The following is a 17,311-nucleotide window of genomic DNA, read 5'->3' on the forward strand; positions in this document are numbered from 1 at the left end:
CCGCAGCAATGACCTGTGGGCTGCATGCAATTAACAATTGTAGAGAGCTTTGGGGGCCACCAAAAATGGCTCAGCGGGCCGCATTTGGCTCCCGAGCCAGGCTTTGGACATGCTTGCTGTAGAGAACCCATGCATATGAATCTATTATAACATTGTGAAAAGACTACTATAATAAAAAAAAATTGTAAAATTTAACATACATTTAAACACAGATATATAAGATAGTGTGGGTCTCAAATACCTGCAGACTTTCCAGAGAGAGAAAAACAAACAAACAGAAGAGACTGGGAGCCTCTTACAGTGTAGTATATCTGAACAATGAGACAATATGAAGGAAAAGAAAAGGGTACTCACAAAACTAGGTTACAGAAAAGTAACCACAGTAATGAGCCATGATGTGGTGGATCCAACCACCAAGCTGAGTGTATTTCCTTCCATAAGGGTAAGGTCACTCTCCAACCAAGGGATATAGATGGGGAAATGCAATCACAATGGCCCAAACTAAAAACTGCCCTTGTGGTGGATGGTGGTTAATATCACTGGGAGGAGGGCAACCCTTCCCCCCCCCCCCCTCCGAAGAAAAAATGTAAAAAGGTAAGTTAAATTACCGCTGAGAAAAGAACTACATAAATGGGTACTACACTTACCTGGAGACACTGTTTATTGACCTAAAGGAATAAATTAACTTAACCCTTAGATATATAGTTGGGTTTTTTTCTCAGTGGTAAGGTAACTTACCTTTTACATGTTTGTTTGTTTGTTTGTGTGCATGTACATTTCTCTCCAAATAAAATGCTCTATACATTTTTTTTCCTATGTTGCTGTTGCTTACTGTAGGTCGTAAATCTGATTTTGGACTTGTCAATCTCCTCATGGATGATTCTCAACATTTCCTTAATTTTTTACAATGCACTCCCTGGAACGAATCTATACCAAGATGTCAGCCATTCTCCCTACTTGTTTGATCACCATTCTGGCAGCTGGACTGATCAGCTACCGTTCAGCAAGTTCTTTTTTAATAGAAAGAATATGCTCAGAATCCCCCATGTTGGTGATGGACTTGTCCCAAACCTTTCAGATTTTTGTTATTTACTGTAAGTGACAGCGACTTAGGAAAACAGTAATTTATTGTATATATTACTGTGGGACAACTGTATATCTTATATGTATGTATTTTTAATGTTACAGTTTTTCATGATAGTGGTCCTTCCAACATAAGTGTGTGATAACACCTTATCTTTCTTACCATGCACATCTTTGCTTCTGTCATATATACAGTGGGTTGAAAAAGTATTCGGCCCCCTTGAAGTTTTCCACATTTTGTCACATTACTGCCACAAACATGCATCAATTTTATTGGAATTCCACGTGAAAGACCAATACAAAGTGGTGTACATGTGAGAAGTGGATCGAAAATCATACATCATTCCAAATATTTTTTACAAATAAATAACTGCAAAGTGGGGTGTGCGTAATTATTCGGCCCCCTGAGTCAATACTTTGTAGAACCACCTTTTGCTGCAATTACAGCTGCCAGTCTTTTAGGGAATGTCTCTACCAGCTTTGCACATCTAGAGACTGAAATCCTTGCCCATTCTTCTTTGCAAAACAGCTCCAGCTCAGTCAGATTAGATAGACAGCGTTTGTGAACAGCAGTTTTCAGATCTTGCCACAGATTCTCGATTGGATTTAAATCTGGACTTTGACTGGGCCATTCTAACACATGGATATGTTTTGTTTTAAACCATTCCATTGTTGCCCTGGCTTTATGTTTAGGGTCATTGTCCTGCTGAATCTTCCAATGTTCACCTGTCACACACCTTTCAGGCCTACGTCTAGGCCTCCGTGCCGGTGCTCGCCTCCTGCAGGTACACCACTCCTGCCTCAATGCAGTACAATCGGACAAACGGAGACAGCACACAAATGGCTTCAGTCAAATAACTGTATTGAATAGCATGCAGAGGCACACGTACGACATGTTTCGGGCGGAGCCCTTCCTCAGGTGTCAACCTCCGCCCGAAACATGTTGTACGTGTGCCTCTGCATGCTATTCAATACAGTTATTTGACTGAAGCCATTTGTCTGCTGTCTCCGTTTGTCCGATTGTAATTCATTGTCCTGCTGGAAGGTGAACCTCCGCCCCAGTCTCAAGTCTTTTGCAGTCTCCAAGAGGTTTTCTTCCAAGTTTGCCCTGTATTTGGCTCCATCCATCTTCCCATCAACCCTGACCAGCTTCCCTGTCCCTGCTGAAGAGATGCACCCCCCGAGCATGATGCTGCCACCACCATATTTGACAGTGGGGGTGGTGTGTTCAGAGTGATGTGCAGTGTTAGTTTTCTGCCACACATAGCGTTTAGCATTTTGGCCCAAAAGTTCCATTTTGGTCTCATCTGACCAGTGCACCTTCTTTCACATGGTTGCTGTGTCCCCCACATGGCTTGTGGCAAACTGCAAACGGGACTTCTTATGCTTTTCTGTAAACAATGCCTTTCTTCTTGCCACTCTTATATAAAGGCCAACTTTGTACAGTGCATGACTAATAGTTGTCCTATGGACAGAGTCTCCCACCTGAGCTGTAGATCTCTGCAGCTCGTCCAGAGTCACCATGGGCCTCTTGACTGCATTTCTGATCAGCGCTCTCCTTGTTCGGCCTGTGAGTTTAGGTAGATAGCCTTGTCTTGGTAGGTGTACAGTTGTGCCATACTCCTTCCATTTCTGAATGATCGCTTGAACAGTGCTCCGTGGGATGTTCAAGGCTTTGGAAATCTTTTTGTAGCCAAAGCCTGCTTTAAATTTTTCAATAACTTGATCCCTGACCTGTCGTGTGTGTTATTTGGACTTCACGGTGTTGTTGCTTCCAATATTCTCTTAGTCAACCTTTGAGGCCCTCACAGAGCAGCTGTATTTGTGCTGACATTAGATTACACACAGGTGCACTCTATTTACTCATTAGCACTCATCAGGCAATGTCTATAGGCAACTGACTGCACTCAGATCAAAGGGGGCCGAATAATTATGCACACACCACTTTGCAGTTATTTATTTGTAAAAAATGTTTGGAATCATGTATGATTTTCATTTCACTTCTCATGTGTACACCACTTTGTGTTGGTCTTTCATGTGGAATTCCAATAAAATTGATTAATGTTTGTGGCAGTAATATGACAAAATGTGGAACACTTCAAGGGGGCAGAATACTTTTGCAACCCACTGTAACTATATGAAAAGCCTGCACTTTAAATCAGCTGCTGAGTAGGAAAGGTAAAGGTTAACTTGTTGGAATTTACGGGATTGCTCCTCATCCCATTCTTTTTGGTGGAGAGCAGACAGCATCAGTTATCAGAAGGGAAGAGATGAGTTGTGATCATGTGTTAAGTCAGTAAGTAACCTGAAGAATATTTTGTATGACTGGATAAGTGAGAAGTAAAGATGTTCAGGGTAAAGAACATCATTTGTGCTTTTCTCTTAGGAAATAGCATGAATCCAGCACATGATCACATTAAAACGAAATTCTACTGGGGAAGCAGGATGATTGGAGGGGAGGTGGAGCATTGCAGGGCCCATATACAGTATCGGGGCAGCATTGGATTTCACATTTTTGCATGGTTATAGCATTTAAGTTGGCTTCGCACAGTTTGATAACGACTTAAAGAGAATCTGTACTCTAATATTCTTACAATAAAAAGCATACCATTCTATTCCTTATGTTCCCCTGTGCCCCTCTGTGCTGTTTCTGTCACTAACTGCTGCAATCCTGGCTTGTAATTAACAGTTTTCGGCAGTGTTTACAAACAAAAGACTGGCTTCTAACCGGAGTATCATAGGCTGAGAACAGCTTACTGTGTGACTCATGCAGAGCTTGGAGGGGGTGTGTAAAGCTTCTGCCAATGACAAGCAGTGCTGCACAGTCCACACATTCCAGCCTCAGCCCGACAGACACAACAGAAGAAAGATGATAAGATTTATTACAGAGACAGTGCAACTAGAAAAGGTTGCAGTAAGACAGACCACATCAGAACAGGTATAGGAACTTATAGAATAGAAGAAATAAGGCTCAAACTTTTGTTACAGAGTCTCTTTAATACCCAGTTGAAATGCGAACAGCAAAAAGGTCTCCAGGGATATTTGGACACCCAAAGTAGGTAGTAGAAATCTGACTGAACCGACAGGTTTTGGACTATCCCATCTCCTCAGGGTTTTCTTTATTTTCAAAAGCACTTAGTGAATGGCAGTTGCTCTGTCCAACTACTAAAAAAGTGTGCAGCGAGCAGGGAGGCTGGCCAGCAGCTTTATATAAATCCCTTTCAAGAGGTGTCTTTATAAAAAATAAAGGCCATGCAGAGAATCCCCCTTTTCACGATAGTGGTCCTTTAACCACCCTTACTGCTGACCTTAACCACTCCCCATTCCTAATCTTAACCTCCCATCCTCCATGCCTATCCTTAACCACTCCCCTCATGACTAACCTTAAACACCCAACCCCCATGCCTAACCTTAACCACCCTCCACGGCTAACCTCAACAGCCCCGCCCCACCACCTCCACCAATTGCCAGGAAAAAAGCACAAAAAAACGCAGCAGAAGTTTGGGCGTCGCCATAGGTGCCCATTGAACTTCCGTCATAGAGCAGTAATTTGGGGCGCCTGAGCGGCGGGCAGCCCCACCGCCCAATATTTATTGGTGCCACAGGTGCCCAAATTTCCCCCTATGCTGGTATTTCAATAGGCACCCCCGCTAGCAGGCACCCAAATTTCCCATCAACATTGAAACAACAGTTAAGAAAGGAACACATTTAGCATTGCCTTCTCTGACCAAGGTGTACTTCTATCTATCAAAGTAGATTCACGTTTATATAGTGTGATCTTCTCAATCAATAGATCTATGGCAAAAGCTTAGCAAAGCTGCTTCAGGTATTCCAAACTAATAATGTTTTTGTTGCAGAATCTACGATATATCCAACCTGTGTGCGGAACTGACAGCTTGCTGCACTGTGCTGAGCTCAGAATGGCTGGGAGTTCTTAAGGCTCTTTGCTGTTCCTCCAATCACGTCTGGGGCTTTAATGACCTACTCTGTAGTGTGGATGTAAGTGTTGTTTACACTATCAATCTGTTTGCAGTTATTCTTTGTAACACATATACAGTATACTATGCAATGAAGTAAAAGTGAACTCATAGATAACCAACTGTAAATAAAGAAATAACCCTAAATATGACTTTCCTGGATTCCTATATTCTTATTTTGGTTTAATTGGTGAAACTCTAGCTTTTAGGTTTTACCTGTTTGGCATCTGCTGCTGCCATTTATGTTTTTGTAGCTCCCATACAGAGAAACATGACATGGTGAACTTCTTATCTCTTTTCTGCTGTCTAGGATACAGTATGTATCACAGCTACACACAAGTTTTATGACCTTTAACTAGTTGTCAGTGAGACTTTGTCCCTGACTCCAAATTTGTCCATGACTCCAAAGACTGTGATTTATAGTTCTTGTTTACTAATACAGTGAAAGAAAAAAGGAAATCCAGACTCTTCTAAGATACACTTTAAGTGCAGGGAACGTCTTATTTTACATGGGTTTAAATCACACAGATATGAACTGACATGTCAGATAAATAATGTTGAAATTACACATTGAAAAAAAATTATATATATATATATATATATATATATATATATATATATATATATATATATATATATATATATATATATATATATATATATATATAGCACATTATTGTTTTTCCAGTGGTCAGTTAGAATTGCTATAGATTATGATTAGAATTTTTAAAGAATTTAATTCTCGAGTTGCTACAGAACTATCTTGTCTACTTGGGTTTGACAACAGTGAATTTGCTCCCTGAGAAAATATCATGTTAGAGAGATGCACTGCTTGCTTCTCCTCTGTGTAGTGTTGGTGCTGTTGAAATTCAGAAACTCAAATCTGCCCATCACCAAATTTCAGTACCCAGACAGAGTTGGGCGGGTGGGTGTCAATTATTTGACTCATGTGAAGCACAAATAAGTGAACTCCCCCAGACCCTGTCCACATCTCTGGGTGCTGAAGTGTGGTGACGAGTGGATTTGGGTTTCCAAATTTTAATAACATGAATTTGAGCACCAACAAGAAAAATTGGTCACAGAGTTGGATGGGATAAGTGTGAAGACAATAAACTCTTTACACTTTTTTTGAACTCTGCTGGGAACATGCAGTTGTAGTTTTGGAGCACATTTTGAGACAGCAAGCTCAGGCTCATATCTGTGTACAGTGGCATGTATGGGTGGGTCTCCTCTTATTTCTGCATAACTGATGGGAGAGGGTAGCAGAATGGGAGAGTTTTGAAACAGGCAGCACAGGGATGTAGAATACATGGCACAGCAACCTCCTTTGCAGAATGCTGGGCACTAGTGAGTCTTCCCTGTGATATTTGGCTCACAGGTATCAGGTTTATCTATAGATTCTGACCTGCATTTTAACCTGTGCTAGCAGTTTAAGGTAAATTATGCTACAAAGAACCACTTCTACAAGGTGTAAATATGGGAGCTGGGAAAAAAGGGCGCAGGCAGCTAGTGGACAAAAAGGGCGCCGCCATTCACTCCCATAATAAATAACGTTTAATGGGCGCCGAGCAGGAAAAAAGGGCGCCGGAGCTAAATAAAGTTTACAAACGGCGCCCGGAGCTAAATAAAGTTTACAAACGGCGCCCGGAGCTGTTTAATGATTTATAACTGAGCTTGTGTTGATTTACGTTTATAAAATGCACCCGTGCCGAATAACGTTTATGAAAATACTAAATAGATTTATCTTATTTAAATAATTAAAACATTATTTAAAGTTTTATCCCTTACTGTTTTTAAAACATTATTCACAAAATAAAGCGATCAGTACGTAATGTAAATTGCAATATATTTTTTTATTTAAAGTTTTATCCCTTACTGTTTTTAAAACATTATTCACAAAATAAAGCGATCAGTACGTAATGTAAATTGGAATATATTTTTTGGAGTCACAATTTGTAAAACATTATTATCCACATAATAAAAAACATTATTATTCACAAAATAAAGCGATCAGTACGTTACGTAAATTGCAAAATATTTTTTGCATCAATAATTAGTAAAACATTATTATCCACATAATAAAGGGGGGTCTTAGGTTTAGGCACCAACAGGGGGGTCTTAGGTTTAGGCACCAACAGGGGGGTCTTAGGTTTAGGCACCAACAGGGGGGTCTTAGGTTTAGGCACCAACAGGGGGGTCTTAGGTTTAGGCACCAACAGGGGGGTCTTAGGTTTAGGCACCAACAGGGGGGTCTTAGGTTTAGGCACCAACAGGGGGGTCTTAGGTTTAGGCACCAACAGGGGGGTCTAGGGGTTAGGGGTAGGTACAGGGAGGGTTACTTAGGCACCAACAGGGGGGGTCTTAGGTTTAGGCACCAACAGGGGGGTCTTAGGTTTAGGCACCAACAGGGGGGTCTTAGGTTTAGGCACCAACAGGGGGGTCTAGGGGTTAGGGGTAGGTACAGGGAGGGTTACTTAGGCACCAACAGGGGGGGTCTTAGGTTTAGGCACCAACAGGGGGGTCTTAGGTTTAGGCACCAACAGGGGGGTCTTAGGTTTAGGCACCAACAGGGGGGTCTAGGGGTTAGGGGTAGGTACAGGGAGGGTTACTTAGGCACCAACAGGGGGGGGGGGGGGGCTTAGGTTTAGGCACCAACAGGGGGGTCTTAGGTTTAGGCACCAACAGGGGGGTCTTAGGTTTAGGCACCAACAGGGGGGTCTAGGGGTTAGGGATAGGTACAGGGAGGGTTCTGTGTAAGAGTAGGCTTAGGTATAGTTTTAGTAAAATTTTAGTAATAATTACTAATGTTTTACAACACTTATTACGAACGTACTTATATTTATATCATCGTTATAAAGAATATTTTCAGATTTTATTATAAGAACAAACCATAAATGAAGGTTATTCACAATAATATACAATTATAACAATTAAACATATATTATTGTTTTTTTAATAAACGTAATTATAAGTTTAACTTTACAAATAGGGAAGATTAACGTTTTCACAATTTCCGATTTTATAAACATTATTTAATGATTTATAATTTTGTTAAACTTTATTTGTAAACGAAATATAGCACACTATTTTTATAAACCCTATTAATGATTAATTATTATTTAGAGTTTACACCCCGCGCCCTTTTTGTCCAGGCGCCCTTTTTGTACGTACGCGTAAATATGGTTGTACTGTAATCACGCTGGTGTAACCGTTATCGCATTTCCCATTGTTTGAATGAGAATTATTTAAATTTAGCAAATCTGAATTCTGTGCATGTTTGCAGGAGGTAGGCTTAGCTTAAATTGAGAATTCGATATGTTACAGTTTGTCATGCATTGTTTTCCTCTCATCTTGTAGGTCAGCGATCTCTCATTCCATGACTCTCTGGCCACTTTCATAGCTGTTCTGATAGCGAGGCACTGCTTTTCCCTGGAAGATGTGGTGCAGCATGTGGCCCTCCCCTCCCTCCTTGCTGCAGGTATTGTGTGTGAATAAAAGGACTTGGACACATTGCTAGTAGAACGTGGTGGATTAAACTTTACCAATAAATCACAGTCAATGTATTTTATAATGGTGCTACCTATTGTAGAAGGAGCGCCTGCTATGTAATGCTGCAATTTGCATAGCGGGAATTCTCGGCACCTGCAATTTTAGCAGGCTCCTCCATGTGCCCAAATTTCCCTTCTTTGCCGCAAATTGTGGCTTTGCAGCAGGGGGGTAGGTTGAGGTTAGGCGGCACAGGGTGGAGGGTGGGGTTAAGTGTTAGGCACAACTGGTGGGTGTTAAGTGTTAGGCACCACCTGAGGGGGTTAAAGTTTAGGCATAGGTAGAGGGAGGGTAAAGGATTAGGCAAAGGTAGAGAGAGGGTTAAGGATTAGGCAAAGGTAGAGGGAGGGTTAAGGATTAGGCAAAGGTAGAGGGAGGGTTAAGGATTAGGCAAAGGTAGAGGGAGGGTTAAGGATTAGGCAAAGGTAGAGGGAGGGTTAAGGATTAGGCAAAGGTACAGAGAGGGTTCTGTGTGACAGGTTATTAGGTTAAGACATAGTAAAATATCAGTAAAGATTACAGATATTTTACTATCAGAATTAAGTAGTAGAATATGGATAATTTTGCCTATATTCATGGGTGTAGCAATTACTCCTGCAACGCCTGCCATCGCAGGGGGGCCCAGAGGCTTTGGGGACCCCTCCACCTCCCTCTCCCCAACTGCAAGTGCAGCCAATTAGAAAAAAAACCTACCCGTTCACTCAAGAAAACTGTGTGCAGGAGCGTGTGTCATTTTTTTCTGCTTTCAGAAGCTGCTTCACAGCAGAACACTCTCTGCTGCCATTCACTGGCTCCCAATCCTATGCAGTTCGGGCACAAAGGGGGGCCCCACGCTATCATTTTTGCAGGGGGGGGGGGCTATTAAGTCTAGTCATGCCCCTGCCTATATTCTACTAGTGGCTATTCCCTGGGCCATTTTTTCAGGCGCCTTTATTACATGAATGCCTTTCCTGCTTTCCTAGTTGAATGATTTATCTGTCCTGATGCATTATTTTGCCAATTGATTTTTCTTTTTACATGTATACCGCTGCTGCCTGGGCACTCTTTCATTGACCTTATATGAGCTAGTAACTAGGGCTTATTTTTGGAGTAGGGCTTATATTTTGAGCATCCTCAAAAATCCTAAATTTTGCTATAGGCTCATAGTGTGCCTAGTGCTAAATCCAGCCCTATGGTACCTGATCTGTTAAGACATGCCTGTTTTCAGCATGTGTATTGTCACTGTTGTGGTAGCGGAACGCAAAATCCTGCCCTGTCGGACCTTTTTTGGAAAACGAGCATGCCATTGAAAGCAATGCACAAATCTCTTTACAACAGACACCAGTGGATGTGGATAAACATAAAACGGATCATACATCAGATCCACAGTGACCATCCATGTTGTGCTGTTGACCTAGGTTTATTCTGACATTCCTAATTCAGCACTTCTGGTCATGTGATCAAAATTTTAAAACAAATATTTATACTTAAGCAGCCTCGTTTCAAACAAAAGGTCGCATTTGAGCTCTGACTACCAAGCTACGAGATATTTGTAGGCCTGTGCCTAGAGATGGGCTTCAATAGTCCGATTGCTCCATTTCAAAGCATTATTGATAGTTTGTGTCAGTAGGGATAAGGAAACACAATCAAAATGACAGCAATTGAGGCTAATAAGCTCCATGAATAATTTACCTCCCAACGTGTTGCAATACAGTCCGAGAACAAATTAGAAATAATTACCTACTTCGGTGTGTCTCTGTATATATTTATCTTGAAAGTAGACTATAATCATGGGGAATGGTTTTGTACAATTTTCTTGGTTGTCTTCTAATTAGAAGTAATCACAACCGATAGATGCTTTTTCTTCCAGCTTGTGGTGACCCTGATGCAGAGCCTGGAGCCAGAATGACCTGCCGCCTTCTCCTCCATCTACTAAGAACGCCGCAGTTCTGTCCATTAGGGCTGACAAATGGTGAGCTTGTGAACTCTACTGTATTTATTCCATTAAAAGCCACAAAACAATGACTTTTCCCTTTATTTACATGTAGTGTGAGTGAATAATACTAATATCTGAAAACAATTATTCCCAGTACCTTAAATATCAGCTAGATATTCAGGACACATGATCTTTTCTGGCAGTAGCACTATTACAAGCTACACTGCATTCAGATCATGTGTATGCACCACTGGGAGTGACCAGATACATTTCTACATTTGTGAAGACACAGAGGACAATCAGCCCAGCATATTAAGATAGCCATACACTCGTTGATTTCTCCTATCGATATCCGGCCAGTTCGCTCACTCTGATCGAATTGGATAGAAATTGATGCAGTGTTCACTAGATTATTTTTTCACCCAAATTGAGCATGTAGATTGATCGGACCAGATGGAAAATCTAGGTCGATCAGTGGTGAGTCTAGAGCAGAAGATCAATGGATCAAACAGTGCAACACTGCTGTTCCATACATTTTTAATAGATTTCATCCTGGGTTCTATTGAAAATCTTTTCCTGTTGTGTGGCACACATTTGATTTGATCTGATGGGCATCTTATAGGAATCCATCTGACCGACATATCTGGTGGAAATTTACAAATGTATGGCCACCTTTAGACAGATGAAAGACACCATACATTAGGTCTGATTTTCTAAAAGTGTGTTCACACACAAAAACACCACACACACACACACACACACACACACACACACACACACACACACACACACACACACACACACACACACACACACACACACACACACACACACACACACACACACACAGACACACACACACACACACACACACACACACACAGTTATGCTCAAAAGGAATTCCTCTGTAGCCTTAGCACACACTGCAAAGCGGCTATGAAAATAGCATACATGTTAAACGAGCATTGTAACACAGGCATTACGTAGTGAACATAGTGTGATCTTAGCCTAAAGCCCACTTTTGGGGAAGCTAATTAAATTATCAGTATGTTTTATAGAGAGTGTGTGTGTGTGTGTGTGTGTGTGTGTGTGTGTGTGTGTGTGTGTGTGTGTGTGTGTGTGTGTGTGTGTGTGTGTGTGTGTGTGTGTGTGTAAGGGGGGGGGAAGGAGGGACACTAGCGAAAATAGTGCTTATTGAAATTTTAAAAATGCATCCACACACACACACAAACACAACCACAACCACCGCCAAGGATTAATGCCCTGTAAGCCTATAAATGGTGTTCTGCTATGTGACTGTAAAGTGTGTACCCAAAATTAAATGGTTTCGAACAAAGACAATGGAAGGTGCATATCGGCTGCAGCAATCGGTTAAAGTTAGAGTTAAGGGGTAGTGTCAGGGAAAGTTGGACTGAACAATCAGTGTTAAGTATACATGTACCAGATATATCACCCAGCAGGGATTGGAACCTGATCCTAAGGGTGACAGAGCCGAGGCTGTACAGACTGCATGGTAGTGACGTGTTCTGCTGCTATGTGAGGGAAGGGAGGATGGTGCTATGTAGATGTGATATTACATGAAAGCTAGCTGAGTGGAAAGAACAATGCTCTCGGACGGCGCTTGGCTGATCACTGGTTGAGGGGTCTGGGGTTGCTGTACACATGCTAGATTCTCAGCTGAGGCGGTTGTTATCGGGTGCTTTATATAACAGTCACTCAGTAGCGCTATGTGGTCCACATCAGGTTGCTCCCATATACTTCTTCCCCCTCCAGAGATCCCACATTCTTTCTCTACTGGAGTAGGACCCTCTGAATGTGAGTGTTTTTAGCTGCATTCTTGAACATTTTTACTCAAATAAAAGTGTCTTCTTAACTTTCCATTGAGAGACCCCCTTTTCATTTTTTCCTGTGCACAGAGTTGCACATCTAGGTATTTAAATAACCTATGTGGGATCTCTGGAGGTGGAAGAATATGGTAGCAACCTGATGTGGACCACATAGCACTACTGAGTGACTGTTATATATTGCATGTGGTGACAAGGTTACGCCTTTGCAGTAGCTGCTTAGTGACGAGTGGAGAACTCTAAAGCTACAACTTTGGGGCGCCTCTTATACAAAGACTGTTATCGGCTACTTTGGCCCAGTTTCATCTAGCGCAGGCATGGGCAAACTTGGCCCTCCAGCTGTTGAGGAACTACAAGTCCCACAATGCATTGCAGGAGTCTGACAGCCACAGTCATGACTCATAAAGGCAAATGCATTGTGGGATTTGTAGTTCCTTAACAGCTGGAGGGCCAAGTTTGCCCATGCCTGATCTAGCGTATGTACACAGGTTTAAGCATCAGAAACAGCTATTTCTCAATGAGAGACTCATTATAGTCCGTGAGACTTAGAACTATCAGCACCTTATGCATTAAGAGTTGTTGTGGAGGAGACAGAGATTATATAGTTTTATGTGAACAAGATTTTTTATAACCAATATAGAGGTTTTCCCCAATTTTTCATTTTTAATCTATTTTTTACTTTTTGAAAGCTCATCAGCACACTCCCAACGTGTGTGTGAAGGTTGGATGTGAGTGGAGTGTATCTGAGAATATATCAACTGCTTTACTCTTTTTATTGTAGCAACAATTGATAAATAAAAGGTGTTTATTTTTACGGTAATCTTTGGCACTTCTCACAATTTTCTATATTAGATTTAAGCATCAGGGAGGATTGTTTATTTGGAAGGTAAGTTTAGGGGCAGGGTAGTTTCTTGACAGTGTTGAAACAGAAGGAAGCAAAACACTGTGTCGGCACTCGACATTCAATGAAGTGAGTAAAGGAAAAATATCTCTATTCAATAGACGGTGCCCGTCCTTTTCTTCTTTTGTTTATGCAGTTTTTTTTTAAGATTAGCTATCACGGTAGAAAGAATGCTGAATAATGGACATAACATAAAATACATGATTTTAGGTTACTTGATGTGCGCACCATATTAAAGTTCATTGCGTTTTATATGAATAGAGCATTGATCACTACTCCTCAGGCTACAGTGTAGCACATGTTTCTAAAGAAAATGTAGAATTAACAGAAACAAAAAAACACACCAAAATACATCAAGAATGGAAGGCAAACTTCAGTGAATGTCCAGATATCAATGACATGTAGATACTACCAGAGCCCGACCTGTTGTGGTGACTTGCAGAGCAGCGGCAATAGGCCGTGATAGTTTACCTACTTTCAGCGGTGGTACAAGTCCTCTCATTGTAACTCTGCACCACACAGCCTATCTCCTTGCAGCTCCCAATGCGTAGCACAGGCACACACACACTTGTGCTTTTGTAAAGGGGGGGGGGGGGGGGTAGCGGGGCACAGTTCACCTGTGATTTTGGGGTTTTGCTGGTTGGCCAAGCATATTTAAGTTACGCCCCTACACAGGCCCAGATTTACATCACAGGAGCCTATAGGCACAGATTTCCTTGCACCTTAGTCCTCACCCTTCTTGAACCTACAAACCCCCGCCGAACCGCACCGCAAGTGTACTGGCTGGATCAGCTTTCATGTCTCCCTTACTTCCCTTGCCAGCAGGGCCGGCCCGCTCATGAGGCGGGGTGAAACATTTGCCTCAGGCGGAAAACTTCTAGGGGCGGCACCCGCCCGTCCTTGGGTGCGCCCGTGCTGGGGGGGGGGGGGCGGCCGCCGAGCCGGAGGGGTAGTGGGCAGGACGGGGGTATTGGGCCTAGCGGTGGGGAGGGGGGCCGGACCCCCCCTACCTCGCCTGGGTCCCCCGATCTGCACTCCCCTCCAGCTGTAAATAGGAAGCAGCCGATGCCCAATAGTAAGAGGAACGGGCGGGGAGGACTCACCTTTTCTGCGTTCCAGCGTGCGCTCCACTGACGTCACTTGCTGCATCGCCGTCCACTTACAATACAGTGGGCGGCGATGCAGGAAGTGATGTCAGTGGAGCGCACGCTGGAACGCGGGGGCGGGGGGGGGGGGGGCGGCGGCAATTTTTTTCTAAATTTGCCTCAGGCGGCAAAAAGTCTAGGGCCGGCCCTGCTTGCCAGTCATAAGTAGCTACAGGTGATCTGTAGCATGAGGTAGCAAGAGGTACCCTTAGCATTACCTAGCTAGTGGTGCCTCACTGATCTAATCAGTAGAATGCTGAGAGATGGGTGAGTAACCTCTTATATACACTCTGCTCAAGACTCTGCATAGGGAAGGGGGCAGGGAGGTGCTTGGGGAAGGGAGTGAGCCACCTTTCCATCATCAGGTGCCTGTAGGCACGTGCCTACAGTGCCTTATGGTAAATCCGGCCCTGTCCCTACAGTAATATAAACAAAAAATAACACACATGTGGATAACAATACTAATTTATGTTGAGTTCTATTTTTTATTGCTGCTTTGCTAGTGCTCACGTTCTTATTCCAATAAGTTCAAAGACCCATCTGTTTTCACTTAATAGAAGAGATAAAGAGTGAAGATGATGCGCACGTCTTTGGAAGAGTACCAAACAGTAACAGTTCAAAAATAGCTTTTAATTATTTTTCTTCACTTTTTCCTAGGAGTTAAAATAGGCAGTTTCATTAAAAAAATCTGAATGCCAGGAATTCTAGAAAAAAATACACAAGCAAAATATGCTGGAACCACATCCTTTCCCCCAGCTCACTAGCAGCCTGAATTAGACGTTAGGATAATATAGAGAATGATTCCTAAATATAATCTACTGGTGGTTAGATTATACTAACCAAATGGAAACTACTTTGGATTTTAATCTAAAGTGTGGTCTGTGGCAGGCTAAGAATTACTCTGTATAATAAGGAAGCGGTCCATTATCAGTTGTATTTATTCTTGGAACTGCCTTCTCTATATATATTGTATTTGCCTTTTGTTAGGCTTCAGGGATTAGGTTTTTAGGGGCAAGGGGATGTTTTTGACTAGAGTGACCCTGGAGTTAATCTAAGTAATTTGAACAGACCATCTGAATGTAATTAAGTATGTGATCATGTTACTTTCAGCAAAAACAGAAAATCACCAAACGCAATCACAAGATGCTCCAGAGGTTTTTCAGATGTCCACGACCCTTCCAATGCCATCCAGGACCCTCTTCCTCTTCACTGAGCTGAAGCCGTGTACGAGCGGCTTTGTGCTACCGCACAGGTGCAGACCGCCCATCAACTTCAATGTTGATGATTCTTTAGAGTGTACCTGTGCAGTGCAGGAGGGGGTGAAAGGAAGCCTGGAAGACACTGAACCATCCAGAGGCTTCCTCCTCTAACTTTTTTTCCTATTTTGGTTACAGGTGCCCTCTGAGAAAAACAAATCACTCTACAGGTAGTGTGAAAACTGTCCTAGGTCTACATAGTCAAAGGGCTTTTTGAATCGCTGTCGATCAGCGAATTGTTGAAGAGAGCACTTGCAGTATGAAACAGCCTTCAGGGTGTCAGGGGGAAGCACCCCCTAATCTGAGAAAGAACACCCTTCTTGTTGCGCTTTCAAGTTTGCTTACTGGCCCTTCAGTGCAATAGATAGTTTTATGATTAATAGAGACGCTCAGACGTTGATGATGAATTGATTAGCCTGTACATTGTCTCATTTCTGCAGATGACTAATTAATAAGCTTGTGCTTTTTGAGCATAAGGTCCCAACCCTTCCACTTTCAATTGTTTCAGTAGTTTGATGGGGTTATGATGTGACTACTGTGGCGTTATCATATCTTTTGTTTAATAGCAAACTTTTAAAACCTAAGTTTCACTCACTTCTTTTCTCTTCCATGTTCTACATATCTTTATAACAATGTTTCATTAATTCACATTACCATCATGTATGTAACATACCAGTATGTATGAGTGCAGGTTTTTACAAAATATTACAATGATATTACCTGCATATAACACTTTTTCTAATTCTAAAATTGGAATGATGTTAGGATCCCACAATTTCTGAGTAAATACTGAACACCATGAAAAACACAGTGAAACTATCTGGGAAGGGACTGAAAATAAATAGTCTCCAACCTCCATGCAGTGAAGTCAGCTCTCCTCTCAAACAATAATTAAAACAGTACATGAGATGTAATAAAAAAAAAAAAAACTGTGAATGTACTGTTTTCCACAACTACTACTCTTAGAAACTTAGACCATATTTAAAGGGAACCAGAGATGAACGTTTCACACAAAATAATCATATCAATCTATAGCTTGTAAAGAATAAATGCTCTACCTGATAATTTTGCCGCTCTGGTGGGCCATTTTAAATGTTTTTTATCCATTATTGCTTCAGGAAAAATCCAATATGGCCGCCGGCTCATACCCCTTCTGCTTCCGGGTTATGAGCTGTTCTAGATGTGCTGTCTAGGCTCTATGAAACTATAGACAAGCAGGGCTGCTGCTGCAGCCTTTCATCTGTGTGCTTTCAATTTCATTATTCTGGTATGCTGTGTGGCTGCCTGTAGGAAGTGTCTCTCGTAGGAATGAAACTGCACAGATAATGATGATGGTGACTGCACACAGATCACAGATGAAATACTACAGCAGCTACACTTGTCTATTGTTTCAGAGCTTCTTTCTCAGCAGAGCAGCCCCTCACATCAGAGCTCTGAAAATGCAAAGCAGGAAAGCTGAGCCAGGAGGGGGCGGGCTTGAAAAGACTTCATAGAAGACTGACTCAGCTATAATGATTCCAGGTCAAACCTAGACTGAATGCTCAGTCGGGGATTCTTATCAGTGCTGATAACAGGCAGACTAAGCAGAGAAGGATGAAACTAAAAGCAGTGTAGGTGTTTACTGTCATGTTCCCACTGATAAAT

The 17,311-nt window shown here is 42.1% G+C and overlaps 1 protein-coding gene across 13 annotated transcripts in view; it reads left to right on the forward strand.

Moving 5' to 3' along the window:
- MED12L (mediator complex subunit 12L) overlaps positions 1 to 17,311 on the forward strand; it is a 742,320-nt gene that overhangs the window by 628,506 nt on the left and 96,503 nt on the right. For all 13 annotated transcript variants that reach the window (XM_068280808.1, XM_068280810.1, XM_068280809.1 and 10 more), the window contains 3 exons: positions 4,941 to 5,082; positions 8,418 to 8,538; positions 10,456 to 10,557. In XM_068280808.1, the coding sequence (XP_068136909.1) occupies positions 4,941 to 5,082; positions 8,418 to 8,538; positions 10,456 to 10,557 (365 nt within the window). The remainder of the gene's footprint in view (positions 1 to 4,940; positions 5,083 to 8,417; positions 8,539 to 10,455; positions 10,558 to 17,311) is intronic.

Source organism: Hyperolius riggenbachi, chromosome 4, assembly GCF_040937935.1.
Source record: "Hyperolius riggenbachi isolate aHypRig1 chromosome 4, aHypRig1.pri, whole genome shotgun sequence".
In the NCBI taxonomy this organism is placed as follows: domain Eukaryota; kingdom Metazoa; phylum Chordata; class Amphibia; order Anura; family Hyperoliidae; genus Hyperolius; species Hyperolius riggenbachi.